Source organism: Oncorhynchus mykiss, unplaced genomic scaffold, assembly GCF_013265735.2.
Source record: "Oncorhynchus mykiss isolate Arlee unplaced genomic scaffold, USDA_OmykA_1.1 un_scaffold_313, whole genome shotgun sequence".
Lineage (NCBI taxonomy): Eukaryota > Metazoa > Chordata > Actinopteri > Salmoniformes > Salmonidae > Oncorhynchus > Oncorhynchus mykiss.
The window spans coordinates 44,183-63,931 of NW_023493762.1; the positions used below are offsets into that span (position 1 = coordinate 44,183).

The 19,749-nt window shown below is 44.9% G+C and overlaps 1 protein-coding gene across 3 annotated transcripts; it reads left to right on the forward strand.

Moving 5' to 3' along the window:
- Nucleotides 1-5,629: 5,629 nt before the first annotated feature.
- On the forward strand, nucleotides 5,630-19,063 carry LOC110515930 (alpha-2-macroglobulin-like). 3 transcript variants are annotated; one of them, XM_036973777.1, is made up of 36 exons: nucleotides 5,630-5,715; nucleotides 5,899-6,079; nucleotides 6,462-6,618; nucleotides 7,159-7,211; nucleotides 7,606-7,626; nucleotides 7,762-7,927; nucleotides 8,016-8,100; nucleotides 8,891-9,041; nucleotides 9,143-9,263; nucleotides 9,418-9,527; nucleotides 9,609-9,782; nucleotides 10,548-10,781; nucleotides 11,164-11,230; nucleotides 11,304-11,449; nucleotides 11,579-11,728; nucleotides 12,070-12,222; nucleotides 12,361-12,448; nucleotides 12,633-12,783; nucleotides 13,051-13,276; nucleotides 13,359-13,485; nucleotides 13,583-13,704; nucleotides 13,799-13,850; nucleotides 13,928-14,011; nucleotides 14,120-14,296; nucleotides 14,782-14,857; nucleotides 15,033-15,189; nucleotides 15,291-15,365; nucleotides 16,602-16,764; nucleotides 17,039-17,229; nucleotides 17,486-17,701; nucleotides 17,844-17,968; nucleotides 18,159-18,249; nucleotides 18,356-18,424; nucleotides 18,569-18,671; nucleotides 18,780-18,833; nucleotides 18,964-19,063. In XM_036973777.1, exons 1-35 carry the CDS (start codon nucleotides 5,630-5,632, stop codon nucleotides 18,818-18,820), a joined length of 4,389 nt encoding a protein of 1,462 aa, XP_036829672.1. In that variant the 3' UTR covers nucleotides 18,821-18,833; nucleotides 18,964-19,063. The 3 variants fall into 3 exon arrangements, with proteins under 3 accessions (XP_036829672.1, XP_036829673.1, XP_036829674.1); XM_036973778.1 differs by having other exon boundaries at nucleotides 12,636-12,783; XM_036973779.1 differs by having other exon boundaries at nucleotides 5,638-5,715; nucleotides 11,307-11,449.
- The last annotated feature ends 686 nt before the right edge of the window (nucleotides 19,064-19,749 follow it).

Sequence of the window (19,749 nt, forward strand, 5' to 3'; positions counted from 1 at the left end):
GAAATGTGACAACGTCCCTACATCTCTAAAGGGATTCTACCCCCTTCTGTCGTATCATGTAGAGAAGGTTTTGGCTTGGACTTCCTCTTTCTGGGCAGCAGAGGAGGGGAGAGGGTGGTAGCCAGAGGTTCCTCTTTGACCCTGCAGTGGTGAGCGAGGGGACCCAACTTTAGGCTTCTTGGCTGGGGAGGCTTGATGGGTGGTGGGGCAGCTGTGCTGCGAGGATTGACAGGTTGACCAAACCCCACCAACCAGTTGATCTCACTCCATAGATCCCTGTGTCTGGGAAGATCATCAATCGCAGTCTTCATCAAAATCATGTCGGACAGAAATCACAAGGCAAAATGTTTCTCTTTCCTGCTGTAAGGGATCTGATTGGTCAGTGACTGGTGTCGTGTCTTTATCATAAAATTGAAGACTTAGTTTTTATCAAAGATTCTCTAATTAGTATTATGTGATTAAACTGATTAATCATGTAACTAACTAGGCAGTTGGGGCACCAAGGAAAATATTCAGATTACAAAGTTATAATTTCCTAAACTTTTCAGATATTTTATCTGATCAATTAGTCTTCGAATTAATGAATAATTTACTTTACCTCACGTTAGTCTCATTCCAAATGTCGTAAATTGTTGGTTATCTGCACGAACCCAGTCTTTACTATGAGTCATCCATACATCAATTGTCTTAAATCATTTATTAACTTAGTTTGTTTATGCATTACTAAGTAAAAATGGTTCGAAAAATGGCGGCTTGTTAGACAAAAGGGGATGTGGGGGTCACCTGAGAAGTCACCACAGAGTTGATAATTATAACAATTGAAATACTAATCCTTTGCACATGAACGCTCACTCATTCGGGAACAATTGCAATCAATATATATTTTTGCGCTCAGTGTGTCGTCTTGATAGCTGTTGAAAAGTTTGTTTATTTTGTAGAATTGTCGGTCGTGGTTAGAGGGGATAGTTCAGAGCGACATTCATTCATGTTTTGTAGAATGGCGATTGTCGTTCAATGATACCGAATTCCGAGCTGCAGACTAGTAATTAATATCAAAGACTTGTTCTTATTCTGTCGGTATCGATAGTCTAAGAGTTTAACCACGTGGTATGGTTAAAAGATTCAGCAATGGTCTGCAACCTTTGTCCTCTCGTAATGGCGAAAAACATGGTCTATTGAGGACTTCTCAAGATTGGGGTTTTATTCGGAATTGCAGAAAAGGGCCTGACCCTAACTGGGCTCATGGGCGGTCCTCTGATTTAGTTCAACTCAAAAGGGAATTGGGAGTTTCCTTCATTAAAAAGTCCAAAATCACATGACACAATTTTACAAACAGTATCATCCTCACTCATTCATCTTATACAACAATTAGATGTAAACCTCATATCTGAGGCTATTATATAAACAGCGTTATGGTAATGTGGCCGCACCGTCTTCCATGAGCTTCCCCAAAATGTAACGGACGGACCAGTTCGAAGCTGGATTCTTCACCCATCTTTTATACCTTCTCCGGAACATAAATGTTGTTCGGACCTCAAGTTCTGTGAGGTGGAAGCAATTTCTTTGTTCTCTATGAAACTTCCCTCTGTCTCTATACTGTGTGGCCATTGTCGTAGAAAATCGGTTCAAATATGACACTTGTAAGAACTTGTGAAATCAATATAGGCTTTTAATACAACGTAAAGCAAGCCGGAGTGGTCCGCGGAACACACGCTTTTCCAGAGCACTCGCTCTGATTCATACACATACAACATATGAGTCCATCCCACATGCAAATGAAGTTACTTCCCTCAGTCCATCTGCCACCATTATATCCCAATCTGTGCATCCTGCTTGTTCAGCTCGATAACGCCCATATCTGCTTTCAGTCAAGTTATAATGGTGACAGGACCTCTTCATGTCCCAAAAATAATACATGCCTATCTTATGCTATGGGCCCCCTTACGTTCAGCCTGGTGTGTTCTTTGGTATGTCTGTCCTTATTAGGACTCGTAGACTGTGTCTCTTCTGACATTCCTTCAGCATCTTCATGTCCTAAAAATATATGGCCTATGTCTATAGTCCATCAGTTGGTCATTTGGCTGACCCCCTCCTTTGTATGTCCCTCTGACCTTGGTATGTCCAGCTGTCCTATGCTCTCATGGCCTTACTCTGGCCTCCTGTCCTATACAATAGACAATGCATTTTACCAGAATGACAAATGCACTCCAAGTGTATCTTTCTCCTGTGTTACAGTATTATGTTTCTCCCTATATGTACATCTTTCTCCCACACCATGAGGCAGGGTCTTCTCTAGGAATTTGTGACCTCGCTGACCACAGCAGCCTGGTTGAAGGAGCAGAGAGGTGCTCTCTGTACCCAAAGAGGGCAACGTCATGACACTGGTTAACGAGTGACCTGATGGGACAGAGGTAGAGGAAGTGGTGGTGTCACCTTGGTAACCAGTCTTCCAGGGCCTTGCGTGTCTCCTCTGGGTTCTTGGTCCCACCTCTCGTCCGTCCCAGCCGGTTGGAGATTCGGTGGACGTGTGTGTGTGTGTGTGTACATAGACACACACACACAATAAAAACAAAAGATAGAATGAAAGTATCCCATGACGAGACGCCCACTATATAATCCAATAGAACTACCACTCTGCACCTGATCAGACCACATCACAACATGCAGACTAGAATATGGGATTTGTAGTCCTAAATGAGCCATACCTACCTTTGCCAGAGACCTGGTGCCAGGGGAGCCATCTTGGGTCCTACTCCAGGTAGTCGTACCAGGTCCTCCACTGTGTTAGGGATGTGATAATGGGATTTATTTGATCATGTCAATGATTAGAATATTCCACCCTGAAACCATATGATTGTATGAAATTGATTAGTCATGATGAAATTGATTAGAATAATGAGATTATTCTAATGGTGTGTGTGGTACCAATAAGTGAGTACTGATGGTGATGGTGGCCACACAAAATATTGACACTTTGGGCCCACTCACTTTTGTTGCCACTGTTTAGACATTAATGGCTGTGTGTTGAGTTATTTTGAGGGGACAGCAAATTTACACTGTTATACAAGCTGTACACTCACTACTTTACATTGTAGCAAAGTGTCATTTCTTCAGTGTTGTCACATGAAAACATATACTCAAATATTTACAAAAATGTGAGGGGTGTACTCACTTTTGTGATATACTGTATACATCCGTGTGTGTAGGTTGTCTATTATAGTATCTTAAAAACAGACTGAGCAAGATTCGGTGCCGACCTTGGTCGGGGCCACCGAGAGTACTTCCCAGGGTCTCCCTATCTTGAGGGAGGATGGGGAGTAAGTCACGGATTCCCCTAAACTTTGTCAGCTGGGTAGGAGAACATTGTGTGCTAATGTTAGTGTGAATGTGTGTGAGTGAGAAGCCAGTATAAAATGAATTGTTTTGTACAACAGACCAGCGCTCTCGTAAATAAACTTTCTGACTATCGTAGCTGGGCCTCCGTCTGATTCATTTCAACCAGTTTCTTACAAATTCTGGCCTTCAGGCTGAGTACTTCATTGAATTGGGTTTATGAACATTGAGAACATAATTCTCGTGACAGGATGTTACCTCTAAACTCCCTCTGGAGCATCACTGACGTTTGCTTCAGGTGCTTCACCTTGGTCTGGAGGGGGGAGGGGAGGGGAGGGGGGGGGGGGGGGCGTAGGAGAGAAGACAGTAACGACTACCTCATCATCATCATGTGCAGTAACGACTACCTCATCTCTGTACCCCACACATAGAATTATCTGGAAGGTCCCTCAGTCGAGCAGTGAATTTCAAACACAGATTCAACCACAAAAACTAGGAAGGTTTTCCAATGTCTCATAAAGTAGAGCAGATGGGTTGGTAGATGGTTTAAAATAAAAAGCAGATATTGAATATCTCTTTCAACATGGTGAAGTTATCAATTACACTATGGATGGTGTGTCGATACACCCAGTCACTACAAAGATACAGGCGTCCTTCCCAACTCAGTTGCCAGAGAGGAAGGAAACTGCTCGGGGATTTTACCATGAGGCCAATGGTGACTTTAAAACAGTTACAGAGTTTAATGGCTGTGATAGGAGGGGATTCAATTATCTGTCCTGCGTTACCCCGGTGGAAGGAGTGTCTGGGATGCCTCTGGAGCATGAGCCATGTGCCCCTTTCAAAGCCAGCTCAAAACAAAGTGATGTAGGTCAAATCTAATTTTTTTTGTCACACATTTTATTTGTCACATGCGCGAATACAAGTGTAGACTTTACCGTGAAATGCTTACTTACAAGCCCTTAACCAACAGTGCAGTTCAAGAAGAAGAAAATATTGACCAAGTAGACTAAAATAAAAAGTAACACAATAAGAATAACAATAACGAGGCTATATACAAGGGGCACCGGTACCGAGTCCACAGGCTAGTTGAGGTAATCAACATGCTGCCTTGTTGACAATATGATCGAGCATTTGAAATGGCCGTTCAGTCTAATCGAACTCCCTGAATATCCAGCAGGTGCGAGCGCTTAGTAATTAGAAGGGAAAAAAGTCCGGAACTAAGGATATTTATAGGGACATGACCGATGGGGGTTGTTTACTTTCGACCGAGTCCACAAACAACCCGCTGCGGTGAGTATGCCTAGTGCACAGGTGCTATAGCAACTTGTGTTGCAATCATATACCCAAAAACAACCGTTTTTTTTAAATGACTTGTATCTGGTCTTTTACAGGCTATACCAAATGCAATCCAAAAGGGTTTAGCAACATAATACTTTCTCCTCGTGCACGCTAGACACACTTTTGCAATCTGTGTTTGGCGCCCAGTTTCTAGCCCGATATATTGTAACTCGGTTTAGAAGAAACACTAACCTACATGCAATTGAGCCTTTTTTACCGACCCGTGTCTGCAGCCTGGTCTCATGGACTATAGGTAACATAGTAAAAGTAAATCTGCCAGGCTGGAATCTGTATGAGATGTTACGTTTGGTATTTTTACAGAAGACTGACAGCTACTTAAGGCAATAACCAAAAGGGTGGAGGGGTGGGTGTAGTAAAACTGACGTATAACATTTTGGGTAATAAGCACCATCTACTTAGGTAAAAGGGGTTAAGGTTAGCCAACATGCTAACCACCTTTACTCCTAATGTTTAGCCTAGATAATGTTAGCTACCTAGTTCATGTTGGCCACAACAAATTGGAATTTGTAAGATGTCTGTTAACAGCATATGAAATGGATGGACATCCACGACTGTAATACATATAAAATGTAATATCATACTTGGTTTTCGGTTTTGCGTACAAAATGATAGGGAATGGTCTGAGACCAGGTTGGTGCCTGTTTGGGGATGCTTCTCCCTGTCTGGTGGTATGTCAGTGGGTAGATGCTTCTGATATGGAGTGCATGGTTTGCAGTGCCCAGGAAAGAATTTTAAATTCAATTTTGGTCTCACCTGCTTCTCTGTAGACTTGTATTTTATTAGCCAACCCTTAACCTATATCTCCTGACCTGCTGTGGAAGCTCTAACCTTTTATAGGTGAAGTCAATTGACAATCTGGATCCCACACAACCTGTATACTGTGCAGTAGGAATACTGGGTCATAACAGACTTGTTGGTTTATTTTTCTCCTTTAGTCATGGTTCTTCCTGGGCTTAAGGTTTGGAGATGGATCCTCTTTGCCTGCATTCACTGGCTTTGTGTCTGTCAAGAGACTCCAAGACCGTAAGTCCATCTGCAGTTAGAATTTAGTGGTCAGACCTGCTTCTCTCGTCCCGGTTTAACGTTCTCTTGTCAGAGCAATTTTTCATCTCCCCTTTCTGCAGGTCTTTATCCCCCTGTATATTTCACCTGGCTTTGTGTTTAGAGATGTACTGATGTTCCTGTTGCCGGGTGTGTTCTCTGTAGGGTTTACATGGTAGCCGTTCCTGCAGTGATCCAGGCAGGCTCAGAGGCCAAGCTTTGTGCCAGCCTTCTGCAGCCCAACGAGACCCTGGTCATGACCGTATCTCTGATGGCCGACGGGCAGAACAAGAGACTTCTCCACCAGAGTTCTGACCAAGAGTTTCACCGCTGTGTCCAGTTTCAGGTCAGCCCAGCACTGGTGGACTTCCAGAACCATTCCATTAAGAGTGGACTGTACTGCTCAGCTTTGATGCATCGCTTAGGTTCTTTGTGCAATGGCAGCTTATTTTATGGGAAATGTCAGTGGTGACCTACCAGAACTTTCCTGTGATTCGGGCTCCAATTTGTACCAGGTTTTGATTGAATGCTAGTATATACTATTGAGACCATTTATATATGTAACTTACAGCAGGCTGAATGCATAATGGGATCCCTGCAGGAGTTAAACGCTTTACCTTGAAGTGGCTAGTGGCACGCTCTTACCAACTGGGCCACACGGCACCACATTTGAATGTCCTATGTTATCGGTCCGTTTACTGACGTTGCCCTGTTTCCGGCTCTGACAGGCCCCTCGTGTGAAGAGCGACAAAGTGCTGAACTTTAAGGTGGAGGTTCGAGGGGAGACTTTTCTATCAACAGAGGAGAGAAGGGTCATGATCAAACCCTACAGCCCCATGACGTTCATCCAAACGGACAAACCAATCTACAAACCAGGACAAACGGGTAATGTTAGAGCCGGTACACCTTTAGTCTGGTTACTAAGAAACGGGCCAATGCTCTGTAATGGTTTACTCCGGGGCGTTGACCTTTTTGGGCCCCTGACCCCATTTTGACATCAACAGTTATCCACGACCCCACCATGCTCCCTTTGTTTATTTGAGGCTATAACAGTTTTACAATGAAGTCCTGTCAGACTGACATCTGAAGGAAGTATTGTTTGAAATGCATCAGGCAATAATTGTGTAGAAAAGAACCCCATCATTGCTGGCAAAGCTCTTCCCCAGTCTGGTCCCGTCCTCTCTGTTGTAACGGCATGCATTATGAGGATTGTAGAGGGAAACGGTAGACATCTGAAGAGCCTCGTTGTTCAGGAATGTGGTGCAGATGCAGTAAATCCCCCTGGGTTCACTCAGGATATGTACACTGGAATCAGGCTGGGAATCCTCAACCAGTATTTCTGGGAATCCATGGAATTGAGAAAGTTGCCTGAAATTATGCTTCTAATATTCTCATTGTGTTTGTCTTGTCGTTGGCTGTTTACAGTGCTTTTTAGAGTCGTCACCTTGGATACCCATTTTAGCCCCGTCAATCAGCTGGTGAGTTGAAAATATACATTTGACAATAGTATTTTAGTTCATTCTCTACTATTTCAATCCAAGATGCAGAAGTGTCACAATACTGTGATGGACATAGCAGTCTGGTATTATGTACAGCAATCAACCAGCCAGGACATGAGGCTTCCATTCATATCGGTCAGATTGGAATGTATGGGGTCATCTTTTCCTGAGATTGAATGGCAAATGCTACATGTGATGTTTACGTTAAGTGACCAAGCCAATCACCTGTCTAGCTGTAGACAGCTATGCTCTGATGTTTACGTTAAGTGACTAAGCCAATCAGCTGTCTAGTAGCCGTAGACAGCTATGCTCTGTTTTGGTTTTGGAGTTCTTAATGAAACATGACCCCATCTCTTGTCTTTGCCCTTCACAGTACAACATTGTGGAACTTGAGGTAAGATCCTTGTTGGTGTAACTTTATGTTGACTGTCAGTGTAAAGACTGCAGCATTATGACTCCCCCTGCTAGCTAGGTGAACTCTCCACAACGTTGTGTCCTGCTTAACATGCCCCTTCCTATGAACCAACAGGACGTTAATCACAACCGGATTGGACAGTGGGTCAACACTACATCCAGTGGCAACATTCTGCAGCTTTCTCACCCCCTGAACTCTGAAGCACCTGTAGGATCCTATACCATTGTAGTGTGGATTGGCGAAGAGAAAATCTACCACAACTTCAAGGTAGAACAGTATGGTAGGTTGAGTTTCTCTTTCATGCTCGGTGATGTTGCATCACAATCCCGGAACGTTCTGGAGTTCACTGCTGTTCTTTTTATCTGTAGTTTTGCCCAAGTTTGAGATCAACATGAACCTCACTGACAAGATCAGCGTTGTTCAAGAGGAGTATGAAGTGAAAGTGTGTGCAGAGTGAGTAAACACTATTGGTGATTTGCAATGTACTGTAGTTACAAGGTGATGTGTAACTCCACTACATGTCATTAATTATCTCATTACACGAAGGCAGACCTGGGTTCAACTACTATTAAAAGTATTACGTTTACTTTCACATTTCAAATGAAGGATTTGAAAATACAAGTAAATAACATTGTATTGGTCACAACACGTGTTTGGTACATGTTGAGGGTGCAGTGATATAGATGATCAATGTCAGAGGTATAGAATACAGTATGAACATATGAGATGAGTAATGCAAGGTATGTAAGCATTATTAGTGACTAGTATTCCAATGATGTCAAGTCTGTAGGCAGCAGCCTCTGCTAGTACTGTAGCTTAATTTGATAATACACTTGGAAATTGTTATGCATTTGAGGATACTCAAATACACTTATTTAAATATGCATGTGGTCTGCATTAATGACCCATGCTAATTGAAGACCTATAGTGCTACTGCTCAAGTCTTCAACTGCTGCTAGGAGCCCTGAGATTTGTTAGTGGCATTTACGTGACCAGCTGGTTCTTCGGTCATAAAGCATCTCAGATTAGGATGGCTGTTCTAGGATCAGGTCCCAGCCTTGACATGTGACCTCGTTCATTATGATCTATAGTTAAAACTGATCCCGTTCTGAGGCTCTATGAATACAGGTCCAGATTCATTGACCGTGTTCAACGCCTGACTTCAAGCCTTTAGGTCTTGTGTTTTTAATATGGTAACTGGATGCAGGAAGTTGACACTTGTCTTGTTGTGAATTGAAATCAGATACACGTATGGGCAGCCTGTACCTGGTAAAGCAGGGGTGAAGTTGTGCCGACCTTTGGTGGACAATGCAGTGATACCAATAACAGTTGATGAGCGAAATCCACAAGGAGTTCCTGATTACACACCTCCATGCCACAAAGAGTCAATAGAGGTCTGTCTGCTTTCCTAAAACGAGTAGTGCTGTTTTTACCAACATATGACATTTTGAATGGGATTTAAATGTGTTTGTGTGGTTCTGCCTGCTTTTCCTAGATGGACCATACTGGCTGTGCTTCTTATGTCTTCAACATGGCACTTTTCACAAAGAATGCAGGAGAGAAATTGCTGGGAGACGTGTTTAGTTTCCATGCAGAAGTACAGGAGGAGGGGACAGGCAAGTCCTCATCACAATCAATATGAGATGCGTCATGTTGACTCAATACAAACCCTTCATTTCACTTCAGCTGATGGCGACGTAACTATTGGCTGTTTCATTAGATCAGGTTCCCTAACTGTCCTATAAAACCATATTTGTTTTAATTTGACAGGTATTACACTGTCAGAGGAGAGAAATGTAGAGCTCTCCTATGTGATTGGAGAATTCACATTTGTTGACACGCCCCAAATCTATGAGCATGGATCAATTATCGAAGGCAAGGTAAGTCCAAATGGTGTTCCTGTTGCATTGTGGATGCTTGGTTTGTCCTGCTTCCTGAACTGCTTCCTGCCCTTTCCTCAGATAAATGCTGTTCGATTTAACAACACACCCATCTCTGACATGTTAGTCTACCTGTTCGAGGAGAAAGGCTGGTCCTCATATCTACGACTACAGAACCTAACCACGGACAGTCGTGGTATTGCCAGGTTCTCCGTCAACACAACCAGTCTGCCCAAAGAGAATATTAACCTCGTAGTAAGTATGATTCCTTCTAGGTTTGAGAGACTTTATACTCGATGCCAGTCTCTGGGACTATACAATATCTACATCTTAAATAGAACTATAACTAATTAAACTTTATTATATCTGATTAATAATGTTAATTCATAAGGAAGGGATTGTGTTTTTTTTAAGCAAGCAAAAAGGGTTGTTAACCTGTGGTTGAACCGACTCAACTTAGCTCTGGGATGAGGTAGAGTTCTCCATTATCTGGAACTGTCTCTTAAATAGTGATGGATGAAGGTGAAGATTCCAGAAGTGAATCTGGATAAGTGTGTGTCTGGAGTGAGCGAGCTAGTGGGTTGGAATCAACTTTTGAACCTGTTCTGTCCTGGTCATAGTAGGAAAGACATTTTATAACCTATGACGTCATATTTTGTATATAAACTGTTGGGGGTTTCATGGCAGCGAGCTCTGAGAATAAATAGTGTCATCTAATTTTGATAAGACTGGTCCCTGTCTATTTTATACAAATAAGAATCTTACAAATTCTTAAACAGAGTGCATTTAATTAATGAACACAGGAATTATGACATTCCTGTGACGGGGGAACCAAAATGTGCACCGCTTGGGGTCCCCAGGACAGTTGGGGAAATGATGCACAGGCTAGGTGGAAGTCAGGTGGATCTGTTACCATATTGCTTCCTGTCATCCTCTCAGATCCCCACTGTATATAGGATGGGCTCTAGGGGTTGATTTAGGATTGGGCCTTTAGTTACGATTCCTTTTGTTCCTTTCCAGGTGAGCGACACCCCACAAGTGGAGTACCCAGGATACAGGGTCCCCTATTTCAACAGAGGGCAACACCTACTCTCGCTGATCCAGCCCGCTGCCCCTGACATTAAACCGTCCAGCTCCCTGGCTATTCAGAAGGTGGAGACACCACTGGCGTGTGGGCAGGCGGTGTCGCTCACCATCCGCTATGCCATCGTAGGGGAGACTGTCCCAAAGGGCTCTGTGGCTGTCCTCTACCTGGTGAGTAGAACCAGGAACAACCTGCAAACCCATGGTCCCTCTCAAACAGCACCATATTTGCACTCCTTTTGACCAGGATCATGTCAGACATTTCCCGAGACACTTTCAAAGGAAGGATGTTCCTAAACTACACCAATACTCCTAATCAACCACTGTAACCCAACCTTGCTCATGTTACAAATTGGAATTCGTAATATATAAATAATACATTTAGCGAATTCATAACCGATATAAAATGGATGATGGGCATCCACAAATGAATAGGTGCTAACGTATCATACTAATGGGAGTCCTGGATTTGTTAACCGTGTTACGTCTACCCCATGAGTCCAGGTTGCAACGTCTCCACTCTGTTGCTGAGAACTGTTTCCTTTCCCTCCAGGCCTTGTCCAGAGGGGTCATAGTTCAGCATGGACACATCAATGTTACTGTGCAGCAGGACAGTCCTGGTGAGTGAGTTTCATGAAGTGATTCTGAACTTTCTGGAAGGTGCTTAATGAGTGACCTGCTCTTGCGTTGCAGTAGCCGAGGGTGACGTCACCTTGACGTTGGCAGTGGTCCCAGAGATGGCGCCGGTGGTTCAGCTCCTGGTGTACAGTATGCTACCCAGTGAGACTGTCATCGCCCACAGCATGAACTTCCCCACTGAGAAATGCTTCAGGAACAAGGTGTGTGGAGGAGTCTGGCATATCCCCAGTGACTGTACATCACAAACAATGTTGTCATTTTATGAAAGGTGTCCAGTATTTCCATGCAGACTGTATCATACCTGGAGTAATGGTATCTGTGTCTGCCAGGTGTTGGTGGAGTTCTCTCCCTCCAACGCTGTCCCAGGGGAGGAGAACACCCTGCATCTCTCGGCCCGGCCCGGTTCCCTCTGTGGCCTCAGTGCTGTTGACCAGAGTGTTGGCATCATGGAGCCAGGGAAGAGGCTGGATGCTGACAAGGTAACACAGCTCACTGAAGTGAACAACAGTGGTACCACCTACCACATACTTACTGTTTTGGTGGTGCTGGGAATACAACCAGTGACCACAGCAGACATGGAGTGGATCTGTTCACTGTTGGGAGCTTTTATCAAATGTGATGGGACTCATTCTCTGGCTTGAGGCCCACTTTCTATTGACTCTCAGTAACTGGAAAGCACCTCCTTGTTGATGGGACAACTTTCTAAACGTTTAGCAACGGACAACAAAATGGAGTGTTTCCCCAAGTAGTCGTTTCAGTCTGTTCTGTTTGGTCCCCAATGAACAAGGTCATTTCACACCTCCCTGTTGTCCCATTCCAGATATTTGATTTGCTACCGGTCAAGGAGACGACCTATGTTCCCTACGAGCTTGAAGATCCAGTAGCATGTTTACGCGTTAGACCAAGGAGATCCATAATACCACACCCATATGGACCGTCTGAGCAGACAAATGATCCTTATGCAGCTTTTCAGGTAAATATTTCTGCCCTGTTTTCTCAACTTGAAGCCTCTTCTTTCTGGGAAGAATCAGTCACCATACTGTTACAATGTGTTAAACTTAATAGAATGACAAACTGACTTTTATTACTAAATTGGTTCTGCTTTTTCTAGACACTGGGATTGAAGCTAGCGACTAACCTGGATATAAGAGTACCTTCCTGCCTCAGTTACCAGGGGAACCAGTACTATCGCTCCTATGGTGAGATGTCCTTACCAACCCTTATTCTCATTGCCAAGTCTAATGAATCTTGGGTTATGGATGACCATTTGCTAGAATAACAAAGCCTGGTTAAACTGGTCTAAACACTGCATGCACTCACTGAGCCCAGCAGCATTCAGTCTATTTTTAACTTGACACTAATGGCCATGTTTTGTGTTGGTAGTAGCTTACAGCCTAATGGCTAGGCCTGGATCAGCGGGTCCTAGACTTGAAATGGCTGTGGCTGGTGGACTTGCCGCTCCACCTCCGCCACCCATACAGACGGTCCGTACATTCTTCCCTGAGACATGGATTTGGGACCTTGTGGAAGTTGGGTAAGTGCTCTGCAGAGTGAGGCCGACCTCTTGTGAAAGCCCTCTTAGCTCTTGCCTCGTATCCAAACAGTAGTGGTGTAGATTAGGAACCTGAACCTCTGTAAACTGTAGGTCAGCTTCCTCTTAGGAAATACCCTTTGACCTCAATGGGTGTCCCTGGTTAGATAAAGCTTAAATGCATTTGTAACAACAAACTGTGTTGAAATTAGTCTTTCTCTATTAGACACGTGGTGGCTTTCTGTTTGAACTCTGACCTCTGTATTCCAGGGAGTCTGGATCTTTAGATGTCCCCCTGACAGTCCCAGACACCATCACCACCTGGGAGACTGAGGTCTTCTGCCTGGCCCCCAGTGGCTTCGGTCTGGCTCCTCTGGTGGAGCTCACGGTCTTCCAGCCCTTCTTCCTGGAGCTCACCCTGCCCTACTCAGTCATCCGGGGAGAGCACTTTGAGCTGAAGGCCACTGTGTTTAACTACCTCTCCAAGTGCATCATGGTACGACACTGCACCAGGATGGTTTCTTGAGTTGTATTGTTTGTCGTACCACGTTATCTTACCCCGTGTTCCTCTTTGGCAGGTTTCTGTGACTCCAGCTCTTTCCTCAGACTACACTCTCACACCCTTGCGTGATGTCCAGGACTCCTCGTGCTTGTGTGCCAATGGACGAGAGACCTTCAGTTGGACTATGGCCCCCTCTGTCCTGGGTTAGTCTTCATCTGTTCAAACGGCAGAATGGATGTCAACCTGAGTTGTGTACTGTCACCGTATTGGATGTTGTGTAACCTGCGCTGTACTGTGTAGGGGTTTTGAACGTGTCTGTTAGTGCGGCGGCTGTCCGGTCCCAGACTGCGTGTGACAACGGGGTTGTGAACGTACCGGAGAGAGGACGCGTTGACACAGTCACACGGAGCCTGCTGGTGAAGGTATGTAGTCTACCGCTGTGGGAGAACTAACGTTAGGTAGCACAGATACTGTCTAGTGGAACTGCCTCTGAAATGAATCCCTCTCCTCCTCCAGGCTGAGGGAACAGAGAAGAGCCACACCTACAACTGGTTGCTGTGTCCTACTGGTCAGTAATGAATCCACGTTGAATGTTCACGGTGGTTGACGTGATCATCTTCATTCAGCTCCTCTTTGTGTCCACAGGAGAAGCTCTGACGGAGGAGGTGGAACTGCAACTTCCCCAGAATGTGGTGGATGGCTCTGCTAGGATTTCCCTCTCGGTTTTGGGTAAAATAAACCATTGTGTAGTGGTGGGAAGACGAACCTTCTCCAGTGACGATGCTGCTGTTTGCAGAAGAGGACAGTCTGTAACAGAAGTCCCTTGTTTCTCTGTAGGGGACATCCTGGGTCGGGCCCTCAACAACCTGGATGGACTGTTGCAGATGCCGTATGGGTGTGGGGAGCAGAATATGGCCCTGCTCTCCCCCAATATCTACATCCTGGAGTACCTGAGGAACACAGAGCAGCTCACGCCAGCCATCCTAGAAAAGGCCACCAAGTTCCTCACTAGTGGTAGGAGAGTCCCTTCAAATCTGTCTTGATTAGATGCCAAATCCACAAACCGGGCTGGATTTGTCCAATTAGAGGATTTCGTTTTCTATTTTAAAGTGTTTCTCCACGGTGTACCCTGCTGTCATGGTAACAGCGGAGCTGCATGACAGATCTCAATGTCTTAACATCACTGACCCAACACATGGTTTTCTACTGAAGTCATTTGATGGTAGAATATTGACACTGTCTCATAGCACCCTATTCCTTACATAGGGCAGGACTCTCCAACCTTGTTACTGTCCTGTATGTAGGTTTTCACTCCAACCCTAATCTCGCTCCCCTTCTAATAATTAGCTGGTTGAATGGGGGTTAATTACAACTTGGTTGGAGGGTAGCTCTCCGTGAACAGGGTTGGAGAGCCCTGAGATATAAGGAGCCGTTTGGGGCACAACTCTGAGAATAGAACAAGCGCTTGGTCACCGTTGATGATAAAAACCCACCGGCAGGTTACCAACGGCAGCTGAACTACAAGAATGCCGATGGTGCGTACAGCACGTTTGGACAAGGCTTGGGGAACACCTGGTGAGTACTTGGCTTGTTTTTCACCTACTGGTAGTTTTAATGACATATTGACCAATCAAATGGCATCTCTGGCATGGAGACGATGGATAGGACAGCTGATGTGTGTGTGACGTCATGACTTGGAGCTTGACGATATGATGTCATGGCTTTTAAATGAATCCACTTCTTTCTTCAGGCTGACTGCTTTTGTCTTGAGATCCTTTGGCAAAGCCCTGTCTTTCATCTATGTTGACCCGGCAACGATGGAGCAATCCAAGACTTGGTTGGAACGTCAACAAGGCCAACGTGGCTGTTTCAGAACTTTAGGGAAGCTCTTGAACAACCGAATGAAGGTATTAATATTGCTAATAAACAGGTTGTCTGTTTCGTCAGACCGGCCGTAGTTTGATTTCAACAGGCTAGATACAGTTGGTGTCTTGACATTGTTTTCTAGGGTGGAGTGACGGATGAAGTCACACTGACGGCTTACATCACTGCTTCAATGCTGGAGCTCAACATGTCCGTGACGGTAAGTAGCTTCACTCCATGGAACCATTTCTCACACCGTCATTACAGGCAACTCATTCAGCCTCCTGTATGACATCTGTTTTACATCAACTGTCAAATAAAAAAAAAATATTTGTCACAGAGCGGCATAGGCAAGATGCAGTAGATGGTATTGAGTGCAGTATATACATATACATATGAGATGAATAATGTAGGGTATGTAACATTATATTAGGTAGCATTGTTTTAAAGTGGCTAGTGATATATTTTACATTTCCCATCAATTCCCATTATTAAAGTGGCTGGTGTTGAGTCAGTGTCAGTGTGTTGGCAGCAGCCACTCAATGTTAGTGGTGGCTGTTTAACAGTCTGATGGCCTTGAGATAGAAGCTGTTTTTCAGTCTCTCGGTCCCAGCTTTGATGCACCTGTACTGACCTCGCCTTCTGGATGATAGCGGGGTGAACAGGCAGTGGCTCGGGTGGTTGTTGTCCTTGATCTTTATGGCCTTCCTGTGACATCGGGTGGTGTAGGTGTCCTGGAGGGCAGGTAGTTTGCCCCCGGTGATGCGTTGTGCAGACCTCACTACCCTCTGGAGAGCCTTACGGTTGAGGGCGGAGCAGTTGCCGTACCAGGCGGTGATACAGCCCAACAGGATGCTCTCGATTGTGCATCTGTAGAAGTTTGTGCTTTTGGTGACAAGCCGAATTTCTTCAGCCTCCTGAGGTTGAAGAGGCGCTGCTGCGCCTTCTTCACGATGCTGTCTGTGTGGGTGGACCAATTCAGTTTCTCTGTGTACGCCGAGGAACTTAACTTACTACCCTCTCCACTACTGTTCCATCGATGTGGATGGAACAGCTTCTACGATGTAGTGAAGTAATTTCTCTGCAAGTAGCCTATGAAATAACAGAATGGGCTTAGATCTGTTACTACTGATATTAGGCTCCGTATGCTACTGTAAAGTGAGAAAGGAAATGTGCTCTAGTCTGGTCCCAGATCTGTTGGCGTCTGATTTTTCAGCTTTATTTTTAGAGTGCCATGCCTCTTTAGTAGGGGACCTCTGCATATACACAAATTATACCCTTTACAAACGTAATAAAATGTACAAGGAAAAACAATCCCGTTCCTCAGCAAAAAGTGTTCCCTAATCAACAATTTGAACTGCCTGAGGCCCCAGAACAGCAAGTTGAATGGAACCCAGTCCAAACTGATCTGGGACCAGGCTGTCTTTTAATGTGCTGCTGTCATTCTGTGCTCTAGGATCCTGTTGTGGACCACAGCTTGTCTTGCCTGAAGAACTCCACCAGTGATTTGTCCAACACCTACGCTACTGCTCTGCTGGCCTACACCTTCACCCTGGCAGGTGACATGGAGACACGGGCCCGGCTTCTGCAGCACCTCGACACCATCTCATTTCAAGAGGGTGAGCTATATCCTGGTAGCGCTGTCTTGCCTTGATTGAGCATGCCTGGATAATGGATTACTCCTAAAAGTGCAAACCCTCAGACTATCTGGCACTCCAGAGAGGCCCAATAAAATGATTAATTTTAAATTATTGTTAAGAAGAAAAAAAATACTCTTGCTCCTAAAAAATGTTTTGGACATGAATTGGGGAGGTCAGAACTTTGTATTGTGTAGTCTGTATTAGGATGAATAAGCTAGTCCTTATTCTGGTGTGTGTGCTCCTCAACCCTCAGGGGGTCTCCTGCACTGGTCCCAGTCCTCCTCGGAGACCTCACCCTCCCTGGAGGTGGAGATCAGCTCCTACGTTCTGCTGGCGTCCCTCAGTGCCTCTTCTCGGTCGACCTCTGACCTGGGCTACGCCTCCCGCATCGTCAGGTGGCTGGTGAGGCAGCAGAACGCCTACGGAGGCTTCTCTTCCACCCAGGTATACTTTCTAAACACCAGTGGTCTGAAATGGTGCACTAGTACAAACATTGACTCGTATCAGACCACAGGGCATGTGTTCTTCATGTCCAACCTGGTGAGGCTCCCTTCCACTGATGGAGCCTAGAAACCATCATCGTAATGGATGGAATTGGGATTTAGTCACTTTAGCAACTGTTCAATGTGAGAAATATTCAACCCTTTTAAAATGGTCTCTCTTCATTTTGAACTGATTGTCCTGTGGTGTGCATGTCTAGGACACGGTGGTGGCCCTCCAGGCCCTGGCTCTCTACTCCACCAGGGTGTTCAGTAGAGGAGGAGCCAGCACAGTGACGGTCAGGTCTCCCAGTGGGGACCGGTGCCTCTTCCATGTGAACCAAAACAACAAGCTGCTGTACCAGGAGAGGGCGCTGCAGGACACAGAAGGGAAGTACAGCGTTGAAGTGCAGGGCAGTGCTTGTGCCTCAGTGCAGGTCAGTGAAAACACATCTCTCCTCCAGTCCTGTGGCGCAAGATGCCCTTTAATACACAGTACAGGGAAGCTGTTTCTTCTGGCTCATAAAATGTTTGTATTCGGACAGGATGGTTTCCCTGACTTCCTCTTCTCTATCCCAGGTGGTGCTCCGCTACAACGTCCCTACTCCTACCAGAAGCACAACGCTCAGTATCCAGGTGACTCCAGAGGTGGACTGCAACAGGAAGTCTTTGAGACCCAGAGTCACGCTGAAGCTCCAGTCTCGGTCAGAATGAAGGACATATTTGTATGAATTCTAGTAAATGTGTGACCTGCAGAATGGGTTTGACCCAAATGAATTAGTTTTGTTATACCTGTGTATATTGACCTTCTAGTTGGTACCTCGGCTTGGATCAGTCAGAATGCTTATCTGGTCTTTATGGATAAAAAAATCAGCTGTCAATCATCTTTCTCAGATATCATGGAAAGGAGCTCACCACCAATATGATTATAGTGGATTTGAAAATGCTCTCTGGGTTTTCTCCATATCCAGACTCTTTGGGGAGGGTGAGTTGTTGGGACCTTTATCCATGGAGGTCTTGCCTCGTCTGTGTCCCTTTGTTTAAGGATGACGGTTCTTTGTTCATGCGATATCAATGACTTGTCTTCACAGCTGCGGGGTTCAAGTCAAGTGGATCGTGTTGATATCAAAGATGACCATGTGTTAATGTACTTGACAGAGGTGAGGTGAAAACCATCTATCAGTCTGAAACCATTCACATGGCACTTCATATAATGGGCTTCATTTAAACATAATATATTTTGATGTACAGTAACTTCTGCTTTGATCATTTAATGACCCGTTTGTTTGTTTTTCTCCCAACAGCTGACATCACTTCCTTTCCACATCACCCTGGACATCATACAGGAGTTCCCAGTACAGAATCTAAAGCCAGCAGTGGTCAAGATCTATGACTACTACCAGCCAAGTAAGTTACTCTACTAACCCTCCCCAAAACGTTATTTTTAACCTCTTGTGAGGAACATTTGGTCAAGTTGTTTTCATTTACTGAGACGAAGCTGTCTTACGGTTACAGGTGACCAGGCTGAGACAGAATACGTCTTCCCTTGCAACTAGGGGTTCCAAGCTGGTGAGCTACTTGAAATCTGGAGTTATTGGTGAATTGTGTACTATACATGATTTAGGGAGCCAGTCTTCCTTTAATCTAAATGTTGGTCAGTTTGCTAAAGGATTCATTAAATGTCTTTGCTCCTCGACAGATGGAAGAAGATGACATTGATGTCACACCTGCAACCCTTGAGATGTCTTTCAAGTGCTGAAGTAAAACTATGGATCTGGAAATAAAGTGTTTCATTAAAACCCTTTTCTGGAGCCTGTTGTCTCTGAGCAGTGAGGTGAATATTGAGGCAGTGGTGTTCATCCTGGGGTACATTAAGCAATGTGATTGGGTCCAGTAAACAGAGCAGCTCTCTGGAGGTGTAGTTTCCATCTGTGCTGTTAATCAGGGTCGCCAACTGTACAAAGTTGTAAATGTTGTACGCAACGTTGGGTTCTCATCTCTTTTGTTCCTCAGTCTGTGACATGGACGCCTGTAGTTGTGAAGGCCTGCTTCTCATCAGGGAATGGGCCAGGACATATTACCACTAAATGACATGTCTTACTGTGATCTCCTGATGAATGGTGTGGGCAGGATGTGGTGGTAAACGCCTCACAAATCAATGAGACTGACGACCCAACATACTCTAGAGCCCTACTGACAACACTGATGAACCAACAGATACTGTAGAGCCCTACTGACAACGACTCGCATCTCGTTCATAGACTTTAGTATGCAAACATACTGGGATTAAGAGTAGCTGTGAAAAGCAGTGTTTATGACCTGACAATGGGACAGAAAAGACCATGTTCTGGGTTGACTGACAGCTCAGCATGTACAGTAAACTAAGTAATTACTCTACTTTTGACGGCGGTACAATACCAGATGTTTCGGTTCAGATTTAGCAAGCCCTCTTGATTGGACAGTACTCAGCAATTCTTAAACAATA